At 42.5% G+C, this 19462-nt stretch overlaps 1 protein-coding gene across 1 annotated transcript in view; it reads right to left on the reverse strand.

The window, feature by feature from the left end:
* Positions 1–19462, reverse strand: part of ADAMTSL1 (ADAMTS like 1) — a 256986-nt gene that overhangs the window by 186672 nt on the left and 50852 nt on the right. Inside the window, exon 4 of the mRNA XM_081844758.1 lies at positions 8567–8803. Coding sequence (XP_081700884.1) covers positions 8567–8803 — 237 coding nt within the window. The remainder of the gene's footprint in view (positions 1–8566; positions 8804–19462) is intronic.

Here is a 19462-nt window from a genome sequence, read left to right on the forward strand (position 1 = left end):
TCCTTTGAGAGATGATTTTTCTGGAGGATTCTCAAAAAATATAACCTCTGCAATGTTCTCTTCATCAGGTCTTTGCTGTTTGCTCCCCAGGTTAGGTCATCTCTCAACTCCATTCCCAGAAATCAAAACACCGAGACCTGTTCCACACACTTCCCCTCAATAATAAGTGGCTGCATATTCAATTTACATTTCCTAAAGTGCACAATAATCTCTTTTGTTTTTTTTAAGTTAAGGAGTAAGTTGTTTTTCCTGCACCACTCCCCCAATTGCTCAACTTCCTTCCTACAGGCCGCCTCCCCCTCTCCAGTCATGATTAAACCAACCACCGTTGTATCATCTGCAAACTTAATGATCTTATTACTGGGGTATTTGGGGGCACAGTCAGCTGAATAGACTGTACAGTGGTACCTCGGGTTACGCTTCAGGTTACATACGCTTCAGATTACAGACTCCGCTAACCCAGAAATAGTGCTTCAGGTTAAGAACTTTGCTTCAGGATGAGAACATAAATTGTGCTCCGGCGGCGCGGCTGCAGCAGGAGGCCCCATAGGCTAAAGTGATGCTTCAGGTTAAGAACAGTTTCAGGTTAAGTACGAACCTCTGGAACGAATTAAGTACTTAATCTGAGGTACTACTGTATATAAAAGCTTGTGGAATTTTAAATGAATCTCATCATCTACTTTGGCAGGGTGGGGTGGAGATGAAACTGTTTTGAAGTTATGAATGTACCCAACAAAATAAAGTAGCTGCACAGAAATGATGGTCTTCACCCCCCACCTCTCTTTCTGTGTTTTCTCCTACCTTTGTCACTGTGATAGGAGCCAGAGCTCAACCCAGTGACCCCACCGTCCAGCAGGGAATAGAGGGAAGTGTCAAAGTCTGGTGTTAGGAGAGGGAATCCTGGAAGCAAAAGGTTCAATTCTCACTGACATGGTGATGATATGTCTGTGATCACAGGGTTGAATGTTCAATTGATGTAAAAAAAAGGAGGAAGACTTCCAGTCTTACTTTCTTCCTGACATCTAGTTTTCTATCTGAGAAGGAAGGGATGAGTACGGAGGAGCTATCCATTCAGTTTAAAATGGTGCAAAACAGAGGGATTCACTATCTCAGTAAAAACTAGGGCAAACGATGAGCTGGTGTGGTAGAATAGAGGAAATTGTGGCACACTTAGCAGAAATCAGATTCATGCCAAAGGGTACAGAAGTGTCACAATGGGAGCTGCAAAAATGAAGTATATTAACATTGGGGTTAGGGGGATGGAAGATAATAATAATAATAATAATAATAATAATAATAATAATAATAATAATTATTTATACCCCACCCATCTGGCTGGGTTTCTCAACAGATGAAAAACAGAACATCAACATTAAAAACTTCCCTAAACAGGGCTGCCTTCAGATGTCTTCTAAAAGTCAGATAGTTGTTTATTTCCTTGACATCTGATGGGAGGGCGTTCCACGGGGCGGGCACCACCACCGAGAAGGCCCTCTTTGAATGTAAGCCAGAAAAAGGGTCTAGAACAGTGATTTTCAAACATTTTTTTGGTCACCACCCCTTGGTTCCATCATTGGACCCATAGTGCCCCCTACCCTACCTTACCGAAACCATTATTCAGAATAGTGTTTAGATAACAACACACACAAAAATCACCACAATTAACAATTAACTGAACATTTATCAAAATCCAGTCAAAACTATTTAGTTTAATTAGTTCAACAAAACTGATTAACTTGATGCAGTGATACCACCTTTTCAAAATCTGCTAGTCATTTACACCTCCAGCACCCCCCGGGGGTGCTACCAACCACTTTGGGAACCCCTGTTCTAGAAAGTTCAGGGGAAGAGAGCGTTAGCTCAGTAGAAGCATGGAGTTACAAGCGACCTGGAACCTACACTACAAAGCCTTCATTTTGGGATTATCATATTTTTCTGTGTACAGTGGTACCTCGGGTTACATACGCTTCAGGTTACAGACTCCGCTAACCCAGAAATAGTCCTTCAGGTTAAGAACTTTGCTTCAGGATGAGAACAGAAATCGTGCTCCGGCGGCTTGGCGGCAGCAGGAGGCCCCATTAGCTAAAGTGGTGCTTCAGGTTAAGAACAGTTTCAGGTTAAGAACGGACCTCTGGAACGAATTAAGTACTTAACCCAAGGTACCACTGTATAACACATCCCTGTGTATAAAATGCCCCCTATTTTTTTGGACTCAAAATTAAGAAAATGGGGGGAGATTTCCAAGAGTTGTTGAGCTTTCTTCAGGGGGGATTGCCGAAAATCGCTGACTGCCTGACCGATAATGACAATATTGCCCATGTCGCCGAAACCACCAATCATCTGCCTACTTGCCGCCAGCTGCCGCCAATCGCCCGCCCTATTCCCGCAGCACCAGCCAATGGACAGCAGCCTTTGCCGCTGCCAGAAATCACCCGCCCAATTGCCAATGACAATCTCCTGCTCACGGCTGCAACCAATCGCCCATTCCCCCCCTCTGCACTATTGGTGGATAAGACAACCCACAATTTTAAACATTATTTTATAATAAAAACCCTTGGCTTATACATGGAAATATACAGTAATAGATGTTCAGTGTAATAGGATAACCCTTTACTTGTCCCTTTCTCCAGCCTACTGAAATTCATCAGAAGGTTTGACCAGAGCCTATATCCAAACACATGACTAGAGATCTTATTTTTCCCAGGATTCTCAATCACATAGAAAGAGTCTCCCTGTGTAGGCTCTGCACTAAAAAGTCATGCTGGTTTTCAACTAACTTTTATTCAGAGTAACTCTATTGTACTCATGTTCATTAATTCCAATTATTGGAGTAAAGCTTAGTTGACTACCACCCCATGATTCTGCAACTGAAATGCAATCCCAGCTGGGCAGATTTATAGCTCCTTTGTAGAAAGTTTTGTATCTGTTTCACAACTTAAAATTAAACAATTCAAAATTGTGAGGTAAGGTTCAACATCTCTTTCCCTATTAAAAAGGAGCCGGCAATGTGGCAGTCCTAGTTTGCTGTAGCTCTGACAACACACTAGCATTTATAGGATGTCTTACTTTCTTGGGGTTTGGAGTAACTTAGGCGCCAAGCAAGCACATCCTTAACAATAGACCCCCGACTCCCTTGGAGACGATACATATTGTGTCATTGCTGGTGGTAATATCAACATATTTGTTGACAGATATATGGTCTGCTTTGAGAGTTGTCTTGGACTCATGCTTAATATACAAGATGTTTACAGATTGCATTTTTTTTAATCTCCATGAAAAAGTACATGCTCTGGGAGGTTTTTTGCAAATATAGGCCAAGGGTAAATGATGCAATGCTGGACAGGGCTCAACAAGAAACAATGATTACAGGCACTTAGGTTGTTTTCAGACAAAGAGCATCAAAAGTGCTGCTGACTCTACCCAGCTAACCTGCAAGATACACAAGGGCAGTGCCATTCAGAGCTACTTCAAACAGGAAATCAGGGACTAGCAGTACACTGCCATGTTTGTTGGATGTTTTACTTGAACTACACCTCCAAGAAACTACATGATGTGAGTTTCACCAGCTCTGCTTCACTTCCTTGAGCAAGAAACATGGGTTCAGTGTAGGTCTTCTGCATGCAGATTATGGGCACCATCCACTGATCTTGTCCTGGCTGAATAAATTAATTACACTTCAAGCATAGTGCCGAGTTAATTATGGGTGGTAGTCTGAGACTATGGGTTCTCTATAGCAGTGAACTGACTTTTGCCACCAGAGTGGCTGAGATTCAATCATGTGACCTGCAAGCAAAGTAGAGTCTTCTACCTCTACAGTGGTATCTTGGGTTACACACGCTTCAGGTTACAGACTCCGCTAACCCAGAACTAGTCCTTCAGGTTAAGAACTTTGCTTCAGGATGAGAACAGAGATTGTGCTCTGGTGGCGCGGCAGCAGCAGGAGGCCCCATTAGCTAAAGTGGTGCTTCAGGTTAAGAACAGTTTCAGGTTAAGTATGGACCTCCGGAACGAATTAAGTACTTAACCCGAGGTACCACTGTATTGTGTTTAATGGACAATTCACCTCTACAAGGCACAACAGTGTTCTTAGAATTAGAATTACCTATACAGTATGCTGGCCCACAACATAAGATGTTGTGTAAATGATCTGGAAAGGATTCTGATCTTCCTTTACATCAAGAGCAATGGTGTCCTGTTCTGACACAGCTGTGCAGTGACAAAAACAGCTCGTCTTGAAACCAGTTTGTTATGCTAGTTCTGGGCATCAAGTGAGTCCAGATTTGGGAATCATTTTGCAGTTTGTGTGTGATTCATCTTCTCTCTGATAATTCCTCAGTGTCCTGCATGCCTGATGGAAAGTTACAGAGATGCACAAGCCAGGGGGCATTTGGGTTTTAACATACAAGAACAACAACAATGTTGAATAAAAACAAAAAAATTCCTTCCAGTAGCACCTTAAAGACCAACTAAGTCAGTTCTTGGTATGAGCTTTCGTGTGCATGCACACTTCTTCAGATACACTGAAACAGAAGTTTCCAGACCTTTCTATATAGTGAGAAGGTGGGGAGGGGTATTACTCAGAAGGGTGGTAGGAATGGGTGATTGGCAGATAGCTGTGATGAGCCTGTTGACGACTCTTAACGACTGCAATAGGTCTTACAGGAGGAAGCTTCCTCCTGTAAGACCTATTGCAGTCGTTAAGAGTCGTCAACAGGCTCATCACAGCTATCTGCCAATCACCCATTCCTACCACCCTTCTGAGTAATACCCCTCCCCACCTTCTCACTATATAGAAAGGTCTGGAAACTTCTGTTTCAGTGTATCTGAAGAAGTGTGCATGCACACGAAAGCTCATACCAAGAACTGACTTAGTTGGTCTTTAAGGTGCTACTGGAAGGAATTTTTTTGTTTTGACTATGGCAGACCAACACGGCTACCTATCTGTAACTGGAAATGTTGAATAACAATGTAATTGTCAGTGCTGTGCTCCATTTCTCCCTATATCCAAGTGTGTGAAAACAAGGAACACATGCTTCAATGGTGGATGTTATCTATTAGCACTGGAAGGCTTTCTCACATAGGTGTGTCCTGAACTTGGACCTTAAAACACTTTAAAATCCAGCCTTAGTCCAATACGATCTGGCAAGCAGATTGTTAGTTGACTCAAGAATGCTCCAAATCCACATCTTGTCCTGAGCTCAAGCACTTTAGCCAACTAGCGAGGGGGTGGGGGAAATTAAACACATTGTCCCCTGGAGTCGCTTATTAATAAATTGAGAAACAGCCAACAGCAAGGTCTTCTGACTCGACTAAGCTCACTTCTCAGAAAGACCATTGTGTCCTCTGATGAAATAAAGAGACATGTCCCTGTTTCAGTTAATTACAGAGCTGAGATAAGTGAAGCTATGTGCTTTATATCACATTCCATTTAGCTTAAACATCTCCCTCAACAATAAAGACGTGGGCCAGGTCAGAACGCAACACTGAAGAGAAAGAGCGCTAGGGGAAAAACAACCATAAGACACAGAAAGGAAATTCAGTTCAAATGCTAATAAAATGTCAGGAATTATATGGGATTATGGATGGGGAGAGCTGTGAAACTTGGATTTGGAATGACAGTAAAGTTCAGAAATGCTTGCATCCTTTTTTTGTTTTTGTTTTAATTCAGTGAGTCAGTCTGGATTCATATTTGACCCCAAAGCTTTAGGAGCCAGAGGTTTAGATGAAGTAATTTTATTATGTATCATTATAAACATATAATGTGTTAAATGCATGTATTATTTAAACACATAAGAACTTACGTATTGTCTTGTTGGGTCAGACAATGGCTGGATCCAGTTCAGCTTTGTTTTTTTCCAACAGTGGACAGCTGGATGTCTCTCAGAGCTCACAAGCATTATGCATGCAAATAACATTTCTGAAACTGATGTTGCTAATGTTGAATTGCATCACTTGTACTCAGATTGGTTATGCTGGCATTAGCCAATGCTGAGTTAGAAATGGCTGCCCATTTTCATGGGGGTGATGGAGCTGAGCAGGAGTTGAAGAGGAGAGGTAGGTTTATTTTGTATTTTTAAAAATCAAGTATCGGGGCTTATCAGTAAAGTGGCAGCAGGCCTGCATTCTCCCTTCTTTAACGGAATTGTTCTGTACAACAAACCCACAAATCACTGGATAACTGTGACACAAGCCTGGTGGCACAGAAAAGCTTTCAGTATTTGAAATTAATAGACGACATCTGAAGGCAGCCCTGTTTAGGGAAGCTTTTAATGTTTAATAGATTATTGTATTTTAGTGTTCTGTTGGGCGGGGTATAAATAAATTATTATTATTATTATTATTATTATTATTATTATTATTATTGATGAACCTGCAACCCTCAAATGAGATGTCTAACAGAGCCCACACCCCATCTTCGGCTCACGCAAGATGGGGGCTCTGTTAGACTTCCCCACTGAGGGGCAGGCAATCGCTCTAATATTATGAAACTCTTAACAGACACACAAATCCTAACAATCGCAGGGTCTTTCCATTCTGGAGAAACACATAGCTGTTGCTAATACTGACAAGAATACAGTGGTACCTCAGGTTAAGAACTTAATTCGTTCTGGAGGTCTGTTCTTAACACGAAACTGTTCTTAACCTGAGGTACCACTTTAGCTAATGGGGCCTCCTGCTGCTGCCGCGCGATTTCTGCTCTCATCCTGAAGCAAAGTTCTTGACCCGAGGTACTATTTCTGGGTTAGCATAGTCTGTAACCTGAAGGGTCTGTAACCCGAGGTACCACCGTATTGGAAGCCCCAGCTTTTTTGTAGCTCCATGTGCACACTGGACTGATTGAGACCATAGAATACGTTTCAGTCTTTCAGACTTTGCCTGTTGTGTCTAATCCATAACATAGAACACTGATATCAAGGGCATGACCATAGAACTGAATGGAGCTGGAATGAGTGCATTGTTCATTACGGAAAGAGAGGTTGTATCCAATGTTAGTTGTCCTCAGAGTAGACCTGCTGAAGTGAATAGACTTAGAATTCCTGCTCCGTGATTGCAGTCATGGGATTGCTGTCTTTCACATGATGGTGTATGTTTTGACTCCACAGAGTGGAAAGTGACGGAGACAGGATGTTTGTGTTACTGTGTTCCGTGAAGTGGGACTATTGTCTTTTGCTCTTCTTCTCTTTGCTGTCTGATGCTAGAGAGAGAGGGAGCCATGTTGCAGTGCTCCGTGTGTGTTTATATGTAAATAAAGTAGATTAGCCAAAATGCTGAGTTGCTGAGGTCTGTTTAGCAAGCTGCGAAGACTCTGCGGATCCCTAAGTGTGCCGATGTCTGTTGGCATCAGTCGCTGTGATGTTTGGGCTGAAGAAAGCTTTTGAATCTCCCAAATGAATGGCCAGGAGGGAGAGAACATGCCAGTCAGGCATGTGTCTCTACCAGGGTCCTACTCGAATGTAGGACATAGACATGGCTAACTTAGGTGCATTCCTTTCAATTGGTCTATTCTCAGTAGACTGTACAGTCGTACCTTGGAAGTTGAATGGAATCCATTCCAGAAGTCCTTTCGATTTCCAAAACATTTGGATACCAAAGTGTGGCTTCCAATTGCTGCAGGAAGCTCCTGCAGCCAATCAGAAGCCACGGAAGCCCCATCAGATTTCGGCTTTCAGAAATAGTTCGCAAACCGGAACAGTCACTTCTGGGTTTGCGGCTTTCAGGAGCCAAAACATTTAAGAACTAAGCTGTTTGAAAACCAAGGTACAACTGTAGTTGGGTACACAATTAAGTATTTTGAATAGCAGTATCTCTAAATTGATAAATTACCTACATGTTGGGAAATGGGAATTCAACAGCCCCCCCCCCCCACTTTCTCACACGAACAAACAAGGAACCACAATGCAACCAACTGAACTCAACCAACCAGGCACTGGACCCACTAATCTCTCGCAATGCCAATAAACATTTAATTAAGGTACAAATAAAAGGCCTACTCACATAATGCTGACCCAATATTTTACACAAATGCTATGCAACAGAACGAAAGAACATCACATTCCCATCTTTTTCCTATCTTCCCCCATAACGGCATGATATCTAGATTGATAGTGTCTCATACAAAACATAAACGAATTGTGAAAAAGACTCTAATCAAAAAATGGAGATGCTATATGAGCTTTCCACCGCTTGTTTGTTTTGTAACACAATAAAATCTCTAATAAAAAGGAATTGAAAATTAAAAGGGAATGGGAATGAAAAACCTGAAAGAACTGACTTGAAAGGGTTACCTTTTCAGGCTGTTTTAACAGGAAGAGCTGGCACAAACTTAAAAGAAACTGGGGGGGGGGGAGGAACCCCACTGTTGATAAAATGCATTTCAGAAGCAAATATGTAAGTGACTCTGAAAATGAACGCACACTTTAAAGAAGACTGTAGGAGCAAGCACCATGGAGGAGAGTGGGGAGGGGAGAGATTAAAACACGAGACATACAAAAAGACAAAAGACACAGAAAAAGGATGTGTGGGGTGTGTGAAAATCAGCAAAAAAAAAAAAAAGTATGGTCCTTACTTGGCACAAGCCGCTAATGCACATATCTAGCGATTCAGTGTAGCACCGGGTCCCATCCAGCACTTTAGGAGCCAATTCCACAACAAAGCTTGTCCCTTTGGCCTGGCACTTTAAGGAGCATGGGTTGTCAGGATCATTCGATACAGGGAGCCATTCGTAAAACTGCCCCTGGTACTTGACATCGTTGTGCGCCGAACATTGCTGGGTACGAAAATCACCTGCTTCTGGAGGGCAGTCCTAAGGAGAAAGAGAAGAAGGTCAGGTGGTCACTTGTAAATGGGCTAATAATTGCGTGGCGAGTTCCCGCCTCCCCCCGGTGGAAATAGACACATGACAGAAATATTTAGGTTAATGAGCAAAAAATGGCCACAACTTTATTGGTTACAGGAATGAGCGGTATTGGCTTAGGCATTGGTCCTAACCGACTATCCGGCTTCAGCCCAATTGCTTGAAGACTGGGAAGGGTTAACCACCAGTAGGGGGAGTCCTGCTGATGCACATCAACTAGGAACTCCCCCAGGGTCACCGCTCGGGGGCGTGCCTTAGGCCCTCACCTCCATAGGCTTCGGACAGGGCCACGCCCCCTGGAACCCTTTACCCGACTACCCTTCGATATTCGGGGGGAGGTGATGGCACTTCCTCCCCCTCTTCATCTACATGACAATACCCCTACCAGTGCCTAACCGCCAATGCCGAGGAAGTTGTGATGATTTGCTATGAGGTAGGTCAAAAACCAAGTGGCTGGTGCCAATTTGCCAAGTGGAAAAAATTCCTACCAGGCCCCTTAACGGCAACCAACCGAGGTCCATAGCAAGGTCAAAAGGAAAACGGGAGGGTGGGAAACCCGATGAGCTGAGGTGGGAAAAGAGGGAGATCCCTGGCCGCGCCAGTGTGATATTGCGCAAGCCACGCCCCCCCTAGCCCAGCCAGGGATCCCCTCAATCGCGCGGAGGCTGAGAGCCAGCCCCTGCACACATAGAGAGGGCGTGAAGCCCACAACTCCACCTCCTCTCAAGTTCGGAAGTGGTTTTGTATTCTCAACACGGGGAACTCAACCAAGTCTATATATAATGTGGTCATAGGCAGAAATCAGACAGCAGTTTTAAGGGAGTCGAAAGTGGGCATTGCACAAAGACACACACACTCCTTTCACTGCACTAGTGACATTGGTGAGACAAGTTTTCTTGGTTCAATGCGAAAATTTGCAAAATCTGTTTTGCAGAGGCAGGCATCGCATATGAATCCCTCTTTGGGACTGTCCTGAAGAAGTAGAAAAGATTGTCTCTCTCCATCCAGAAGCAAACACATCAATTGAAGTAGCTCATGACATTATTACTAGAGATTCTTCAACTATGTGTTATTGAGGGACAAGTTGAAGAGGACAAAGCGCCATGTGTTTTAGTGTATGAAATATATTTTCTCCTCTCACAAAAAACTGCCTGTTGTTCAACATTTCTTCTGACTTTATGCACATATACAGACCTAGCCAACTGTTCTTTCTCCTTTGAAAAGGGAGAAGGGGGGGGGAGGGAGGAATCAAGAAAATTGCTTGATTCAAGTGTTTGTTTATTTAAGCATTCTTTGCTAGCGTTTCTTTCCAAAACGACCTAAATCAGTCAGTGAAGCAACGTGAGCCAGAAAAATGCTCTGTATATTTGTATTACTTCAACCTGGCTAATGCAAGCAGAGATTTTACAATCCACAGAATCAGCAACTCTTCAGAATTTTTTTTCCTGCTTATCACGAGTTATTTATTTATTTATTAAATACCCCTTGTTGACCTCTCAGGGGAGGTTTCAGACAAGTTTTGGGTGCAAGCATAGCATCTCTAATTTGTGCTAAGCAATTAAAAAAAACCCCAGTTTAGCTGTTAACGTTACTAAAGACTAATCATATATTTGGCTAGATATCTTAGCAGAGGCAATCATTTTCTGTAGTATTCAAGATAAAAGGTTTATCCAACTTTCAGTAGCTTTGAATCCCCCCCCCCTCTCCCAGAGCTACTTCAATGACCATTTCATTTAGTTAAACACACCCATTATCGTAGTGGCTGTTTCTAGAGAGACTGTGGACATATCCAATTTGGTCACCCAACACAAAATTTGATGGCAAACACTCTCAAAACCTTCAAAAGAACTCTTAAAGCCTGACCCTATGCATATCTGCTAAGAAGGAAGTCACACTGGGTCCAATGAGACTTACTGTAAAGTAAGATATAGGTAGGTAGCCGTGTTGGTCTGCCGTAGTCGAAACAAAATAATTTTTTTAAAAAAATTCTGGTGACTTCTGTTTCAGTGTATCTGAAGAAGTGTGCAGGCACACAAAAGCTCATACCAATAACAAACTTAGTTGGTCTCTAAGGTGCTACTGGAAGGAATTTTTTTTATTTTGTAAAGTAAGAATATTTAAGACTTCCTGTAAAGTAAGAAAATTTAAGAAGGCAGCTTAAGAAGAGCTACTCACTCCTTTGGTGATTAATTCAATCTTTCACATTTTCCATAGTTTAAAATTGCTCTTGGCAGTTTAGCCATAAATCAGTTCAAACCACTTACTCTTTTCTTCTTCACTTGCAATTGTAAATAATATCCTTGTGTATCCATTCCCTAACAGAATAGCCACATTTTTTAAAGAATAAAACTCACTATTTCCTTATGGGTTATATTAAAACCACTCTTCAGTTATCTACTAGCAAGTAACAGTTTCTTCCAGTATTAGCAGCTTGCCTGACCCCAAACATTGCTTCCTCCAATTCCTTTATCTTGTTTTTGTCACGGGGGTCTGATTCAGTTCAAGAGTCACTATAGCATGTGGGGCACCATGTGGGAAGACTCCACTGCTTCTGAAGGAAAAGGATGGATGGCAGCTAACAGATTGAGGTTGAATCCTGACAAGACACAAGTACTGTTCTTGGGGGACAGGGGGCGGGTTGGTGTGGAGGACTCCCTGGTCCTGAATGGGGTAACTGTGCCCCTGAAGGACCAGATGAACAGCCTGGGAGTCATTCTGGACTCACAGCTGTCCATGGAGGAGCAGGTCAATTTTGTGTCCAGGGCAGCTGTCTACTAGCTCCATCTGGTATACAGGATGAGACCCTCCCTGCCCGCAGACTGTCTTGCCAGAGTGGTGCATGCTCTAGTTATCTCTCGCTTGGACTACTGCAATGCGTTCTACGTGGGGCTACCTTTGAAGGTGACCCAGAAACTACAACTAATCCAGAATGCGGCAGCTAGACTGGCAACTGGGAAGACCTACACTAGCTCCCAGTACGTTTCTGAGCACAATTCAAAGTGTTGGTGCTGACTTTTAAAGCCCTAAACGGCCTCAGTCCAGTATACCTGAAGGAGCGTCTCCACCCCCATCGTTCTGCACGGACACGGAGGTCCAGCGCAGAGGGCCTTCTGGCGGTTCCCTCATAGCGAGAAGTGAGGTTACAGGGAACCAGGCAGACGGCCTTATCAGTAGCGCCACCAGCCTTGTGGAATGCCCTCCCACCAGATGTCAAAGAGAAAAACAACTACCAGACTTTTAGAAGACATCTGAAGGCAGCCCTGTTTAGGGAAGCTTTTAATGTTTGGTGGACTATTGTATTTTAATATTCTGTTGGAAGCCATCCAGAGTGGCTGGGGAAACCCATCCAGATGGGCGGAGTATAAAAAAATAAAAATAAATTATATTATTATTATTATTATTATTATTATTATTATTATTATTATGCTGACATGGGAACAAACCACAGTGTAGATGTCTCCCACATGGTCCAGGGCTTCTGAGGTCACCCAGGCTGCACGGGAAGAAGCTGTCCTCCTGCAGTCACTACCACACCAGAAAGAAAAAGCAAGGTTCTTGTGCTTCCTGTCCTCTGTCTCTTTCCTTTACCACTGAAAGCAGAACTTCTGCATATAACAAGGGGGGAAAGTTGTGGCAAAATACAAATACAAAACCTCCATTTTTGGACTATGAACAGCAGTGCAGGGAGGCTGTTCTATATATTGTGTCCTTCCATAGTGTCCTAAACAGCTCGTCTCGGAGGTGATTCTGTTTCTTCTTGGCTGAACTAGAATGAACCTGGTTCAGCCCCTGACCCTTAGAAACAAGCAGTCAACACTCTGTGAAAGCCCTGTGTGAGCATTCAGTGAGCTTTGGCCCAGATCAGCTGGGTCTGGTCCGAAAGGGCGCTCCATGTAAACAGCCTGAGAAACTATTAAAACAAGTGTACCTCCCTCCTAGTTCCCTTTGCACTCCTTTGTTCCACAAGGGCATGTAGCCTGGTTTAATAAGCTTGGCTTATTCCAGCATTCACAGAGCCAAGCTAGATCTCTTGTTTGGTTCTGTCTTGGCTCATCCTACATAATGTTCCGGCTTGGGCCGATTTATTTTTACAGAGATAAAAGGTCCAATAAACCCTACAGATATATATATACACAGAGTTCTCAATCTTGGTTCACCCACAAGCCAATAGGATTGTTTGAGCCGTTTGTTTTCTCAAACCAAAGGAATAAAAAACGAACGGTTAACCTAGCACGTTCCTCGGACACTGCAGGTGATCAGGACCAAAAGTTAAATGCTATGTTGCCTTTGATTTCCATGATTAAAATAATAACACGGATTTAAATAGCCAAGTATGTGTTTAAAGAAGTTTCCTGTGAAACTTGAAGCTCTTTGGAGAATAAATATGAGCACTCAAAAAAGCCTACATGCATACTTATGCCACGGGCTCTAAGGCAGGAATGAGTGGATTTCAACCTCTAGGGTGAAGGGCCAGCACAAACATACAATGCTAAACCCCAGCTAGAGTCAAAATCCTCAAGCCCAGCAAAATACCTTCTGTGACTTCCCTACTTTATGAGGCATGCAGCACTTTTGAGAGACACTCAGATTATTTAGAAGCTCTACAGGCAAAATGCGTTTGAAAGAGTGGCTTCCCCATCTGCAAAAGGCCATTGAGAAATCACAAATGTGGATCTTTGGGGCCTTCCCCAGAAAAGGTAGATCTGGATTAGAGGGATGGTGTGGCATATGGGCTGGCATTCTTATGCCAACAATGTCATACAAATATTGCAAAAACAAGTGTACTGTATGTATGCATAGGGACGAAGGTGGCGCTGTGGGTTAAACCACAGAGCCTAGGACTTGCCGATCAGAAGGTCGGCAGTTCGAATTCCCACAACAGGGTGAGCTCCCGTTGCTCATTCCCTGCTCCTGCCAATCTAGTAGTTCGAAAGCACGTCAAAGTGCAAGTAGATAAATAGGTACCGCTCCAGCGGGAAGTTAAACGGCATTTCCATGCGCTGCTCTGGTTCGCCAGAAGCGGCTTAGTCATGCTGGCCACATGACCCGGAAGCTGTATGCCTGCTCCCTCAGTCAATAAAGCGAGATGAGCGCCGCAACCCCAGAGTCGTCCGCGACTGGACCTACCGGTAATGGTCAGGGGTCCCTTTACCTTTACATATGCATAAGGAGCACAATAAGCACCCATGCAGAAGCACCTATGGATTCAGGTGATTCTGCAGAATTCAACAGAATATCCATGACCAGAAAGTAAGAGTTTGGGATTTTTATTTTATTGTACAAAGGTTGTTCCTGTAAAGAGTCTCATACTTCAAAGGCACTGGAATTCTAATTACCAAAACAAGCAAACCTCTGAAATGGTTTGCTTGGAGAGGAAGAGTTTCAAAGGGGAGTAAATTAATAGGTGACCAAAAAAAAGTGGCTGAAACCGAAAATATCTTAATACAGAAGTTTGACTTATTGGCCTTAGGTAGCTTTCATTCAGATATGGCTCTGCAGGAGGCAATATGCCTTTTACTGTCATCAAAAGAGAAGTGGAGGCTTGAATTGTAGACAAAGTATTGAAGCTAAAGCTGGAGTACCAGGATTCAAATATTATCGGCCTTGTGGACTCAGGGGGGTATTTGGGCAACTAAACACCTTTCAGTGTTAGCCTCTTGGTTTTGTTTTGTTTTTAAATAATAATAAAAAATGCACACACACCCTTCCCGGAATTGCAATCACAGCCTCTCAAACCTTATTGTCGGAAATGACAAGATAATTATAAAATTGTTGAGCGCACATAAAACATTACTAAAATGCACATTACCAATTGTAATTACTCCTGCAGGATTCTGTTGCACATTCATTCCAAGGAGCTGAAAAAAAGTGATTTCATTCTACATAAATTATTACACTTTCATGTAAGTGGATAGCTTGTGGGTTTGGGGCCCAAAGTCTCAGTGCCTCACTCTTGTAATTTTAGTTTCCAGTGGGCAATTTTTCTCTCAACCACAATCATAGGCTCTGGTTTCTTTTAGTTTCCCCCCTTTTCTTCTTTTCTTAAATAAATGGCTCGATACGCACAGATAAATGATACAGAAGCTGCAGGGTTTAGAACCAGAGTTTATCCCAGCTCCAATGGCCAGGGCCTCCTTACCTGTCCTGTACAGACACAACAGAGGACCTACTTTCTGTACTTGAGAGAGGTGGGAAACATGCAGCCGGAGCCACTCACAGGTGTTGCATCCTCAGTAAAGAGCAAAGGCATCCAAACCGCTGCACCTGAGCCCACCTGACATCTCAGGAACTCTAGTTTGTTAAGGGTGATGGCAATTATTGCTCTGTGAGGGATCTCAGCAACTCTCAGCACCCTTCACAGACCACACCTGCCAGGATTTTGTGGGGAAGCCATGACTGTTAAAGTGGTGGGAAAGTACTTTAAATACACAGCGTGGATGTGGGCATTGTCTTTCTGATTCTTTGATGAGAGACCCTCTGGCTCAGCACTGAAATATCTTTTACAACATTAATTTTTTTGAGTGCATTTGAGGAATTCGTAACCTACAGGTCTTTTCTTTCTCTTGAGCGTTTGTTTTATGTCAATAACTATCAACTATTACTCATCCTCTTGGGCATATATTTCCTACAAAAACAATTTGTACTTTAAAGGTGGCCAACCGTTCCCTAGGTGAACAAACCCCTTTCCTTTGAATGCAAACACAAAATGTCAAGTCTTCGTATTTGGAACATAAAACCCAGATTGCCTAAATGTCTCTTGTCCACACATACACAACAACCATTTTTGCCATGACCTTTTATTTGCCCTCACTGTGCTTCATAACGGCAACACAGGTCTGTCATATTTAAATCCCATTTCAAACAATTTCTATTAATCAATGAGCTAGAGGAAAAAGATAAGATGAATCCCAGATGTGCTTGATGGAAGTAGATCAGATTACATGAAAGGATCGAGCTATTAAAAGTTTACTTAGTAGGTTAGACACAAAGATCTTATCAAGGTTTTTATAATAGAGAAGCAGTTGAGAAGCCTGTAAAACAATTTATAAAATATACATATTGGTATATTTCAGGTTCCAAGAGAGATTAACTATATACTATCCCCAATAGGATTAGGAAAGCAGATTTCTGAGTGAAGTCTAGGGTACTTTGGTGGGAGATTTGCAGTCAAACCTAACAATGTTAGTTAGTATATGAAGGAGTTAAAGACCACAGAGTTCTAACTGCTAGAGTTGGCTCAGTGAGATCATGTCCCATCTTCTCCTGACAGTAGGGAAGTACACACTGTAAGCAAGGAGGTCCTCAACTGGGCTCCCTGTCTCAGACATGTGTCTGAGGCTGCTCTGTTGTATTTCAACCAAGTATTTTACCTGCATTATCTTTAAGCTGTGACCTCAATTAAGTAACTAAATCATTTTTAAACTCACTTCAGAGTGTGGTCCGTTTGATTGCACGAGGATAGAAGGGGGTGTCAGTTGCTTCTTGCAGCTGAACAAAATTAATAAAAGGTTTAATAGCCTATTCTTATGCTTCATTCATGTGCCTAATGGGGTTGAATGCTCTGCTCCTTGGGCTCTCTGCGTGCTAGCCCCACTGTTTTGAAAACAGGCGCTGGCAGTTTGCTAACTGACCCACACATGTGGGTCTGTAATAATAATAATAATAATAATAATAATAATAATAATTTATACCCCGCCCTTCCCAGGTTAGGAAAACCGGGCTCAGGGCAGCTAACAACAAATTTAAAACACTTAATTGATGCAACAAAAAACAGCATAAAATACAGTATAAAACGTGAATAACAATAAATTCAGAATTCAAAAACCAATATAGGGAGAAATCTATCCAATAAACATTAGATGATCACCAGGCCTAGCTGGCTAAATTAGTCCTATTTGGGTCAGTGAGGAGACCAGGGGAGAATTAGCTGTGGGATCCCAGAGTGGGTAATCTTCATAAAAAGGGGAGAGGGAGGGAAGGAAGGGGAATAAAAGATCAGGCTAAGTTCAAATTGAAAGCCAGGTGGAATAGCTCTGTCTTACAGATCCTGTGGAAGGAAGTTAACTCCTGCAGGGCCCTGGTCTCATGGGACAGAGCATTCCAACAGGTCGGAGCCATCACTGAGAAGGCCCTGGCCCTGGTGGAGGATAATCTAACTTCCTTAGGGCCCAGGACCTCTAAACTATGATTATTCATGGACCTTAAGGTCCTCTGCGGGGCTTACCAGGAGAGGCGGTCCCGTAAATACGAGGGCCCTAAGCTACTCGTAGGGGATTAAATATATCGGGGATTGATATATTGTCTTATTAATTCCCACCAATTTTTACTGTTAGTCCTATAAGCTTAATGAACAGCAAATACTTACCTGCAAGTATTGAGATTTGTGGTGGCAACAATATTGTGAGAATTATCTGTTCTGTTTTTCTCCCCAATCTCTTGCAAACCGTCTCACAAAATCACAGAAGTGAGGGTTGTCCAACCCCCTGCAATGCAGGAATCTCAACACATGGGGCCTCCCATCCAATTTGAAACCATACTGGACCCTGCTTAGCTTTGCAACTGTGCTAGCAGTTGCTGCACCGCTAGGAGGCGAGCAAAGATATTTGAGGGGGCAACCGCTCCTTTCAAGGTGATCAAAGGAACTCTAAGCCAAGGATTTCCAGTGCTCTTCTCCCATGAGCTCCTTCCAAACAAAAGATTCTGTAGAGTGGCAATATACTCGCTAATTTGCAGAGGAGGACATATTTCTGATCCACCTTCAGCTTCTGTCATACATTAAATCATTCTTTCACGATTTGTTTAACTGCCATGGAATGTGGGAAGGGGCAGGAGGAGTGTGGTGCTTCATAAAGCAGAGTGGCGGTTCCTAGTCATTACAGCATTGGGCTATCCATTTTGAGAAGGATCCGTAATGTGGGGGCAGGTGGAAAGTAAAGGTGACTTTTGGTCTAAGACATAATATGGTTCCCTCGCTTAGGCCATCTGGTTTGTCTTACAAAATTAAGTCTGCAGCATGGAAGATTCAGCGCCTGAGAAGGGAGTTGTACCAGATGGCTTCTGACTCTATGAACTTAGAAAAAGGTATAAGCTGAGTATTTAGAAGCATGGAAATTCAGGTCATGTGATGGTTGAGCGGTTCTGTTTGTAGATGAAGAAATAATAAAAGGTTATTTTCAGGAGGAGAGAATTAGTGACATCTTGTCACTAAAAATAGAAAAACCTTTGGCAGCTGAAGGTGAATCTCCAGGAAAGAAAAGGGCTGAAAGAACAGCTTTAAAAATCCATCTTTTATAGGTTTACAATATGGCAGAGAAATCAGCTTTAGAAGTTCCATGCAGCCAAGAAATGTGTGAGTCACTTTTTAAGATTTTGTTTACTTTTCATACCAAAGGGTATATAATAACATAGCAAGTTATAAAAATGTGTCTTTTTCTTTTACTGCGTTCAGGGTCGTTTTCCCAAGAAACAACAAAGGGTATTTTTCCTTCAAAGTTCCAGAATGGTTTCAGACATGTTTAGTTGGGTTTTTCTCCCCCTCAAGTTTCTACCGCAGTTCAGAACACAAATAGATCTTTCTTGCCTCCAAAATAAAAATTTCCTGGCTGGACCCTAAAGCCATTTAAAGAATAAGAATTGGGCTGGCAGAATCATACCAAACAACCATCTAGTCCAGATAAAAGTTCCAGAAGGATGCCAACTTTTTCACTGGCCTTTGCTCACATGCCTCTAAGAGCAGCCTGGCACACATGAATTTAGCAGCTGGAGCTTTTCTTCACCTAAAAATAAAATTGCTGTGATAGGAGGACAGCCAGAAAAAGAACCCTTACTCCACGCTTGTAGTCACCACATGAATTTATCCATGTTCATCCCCACAACAGATAAAGGAGGAAACAAGACTTGCTGCAGTTACTGCTATTCTCTCACACACCTTTAGAACAAACTAATTCAGTGTGTACTCCAGAACAATGAAAGGATCAAAAACTCTGGGAAGCAAGGATACCGGATTAAGCCAACCATAATGGGAAAATAGAGGTGGAGTTAATGCAAGAGACATCTGGGGAAAGTTTCTTGTCAGATTTATCTGGACTTCTTCAGATTGCTTTCTTGGTTATTATTATGGTTCTGCAACTGTAACTGCACTGAATGTTCCCTATGAGAGAAAGGGTTGCATCTCCCCAGATACACAAAATAGGATTGCCGGGGCAATAAGATGAATCTTGAGAGAAAAATACGTGTGCCATATGCAGTAAATGAGAAACAAATGTGTACTTATCACACCAAAAATATGATTGTTTGGAAATTCCCTCAGTGCATACTAGACCTGGATATCTTTCCTTAGTTCTCCCCATTTTCACTGTTAATTTGTCAGTTCCCCCTCCTGCTGATTTGATATATGCAATGTATATGCAGGTATATTTTACCAGGAGCAGGCATCCCTTTCATCATGAAGACACAAAGATTTCCCTACAGGTGATTTATCTCTCCCTTGGACACTGAATGAGGAGTTGCTAGGCTATCTCTGCAGCATGCATTCTGAGAAGGCAACTTCTGGAAAGAGGTTCTGGTTTTGTTTTTTAAACAAATCTTTCCTACTCTTTGTAAATTGTT

The sequence above is a fragment of the Podarcis erhardii genome (genome assembly GCF_964252035.2).
Source record: "Podarcis erhardii genome assembly, chromosome: 17".
Lineage (NCBI taxonomy): Eukaryota > Metazoa > Chordata > Lepidosauria > Squamata > Lacertidae > Podarcis > Podarcis erhardii.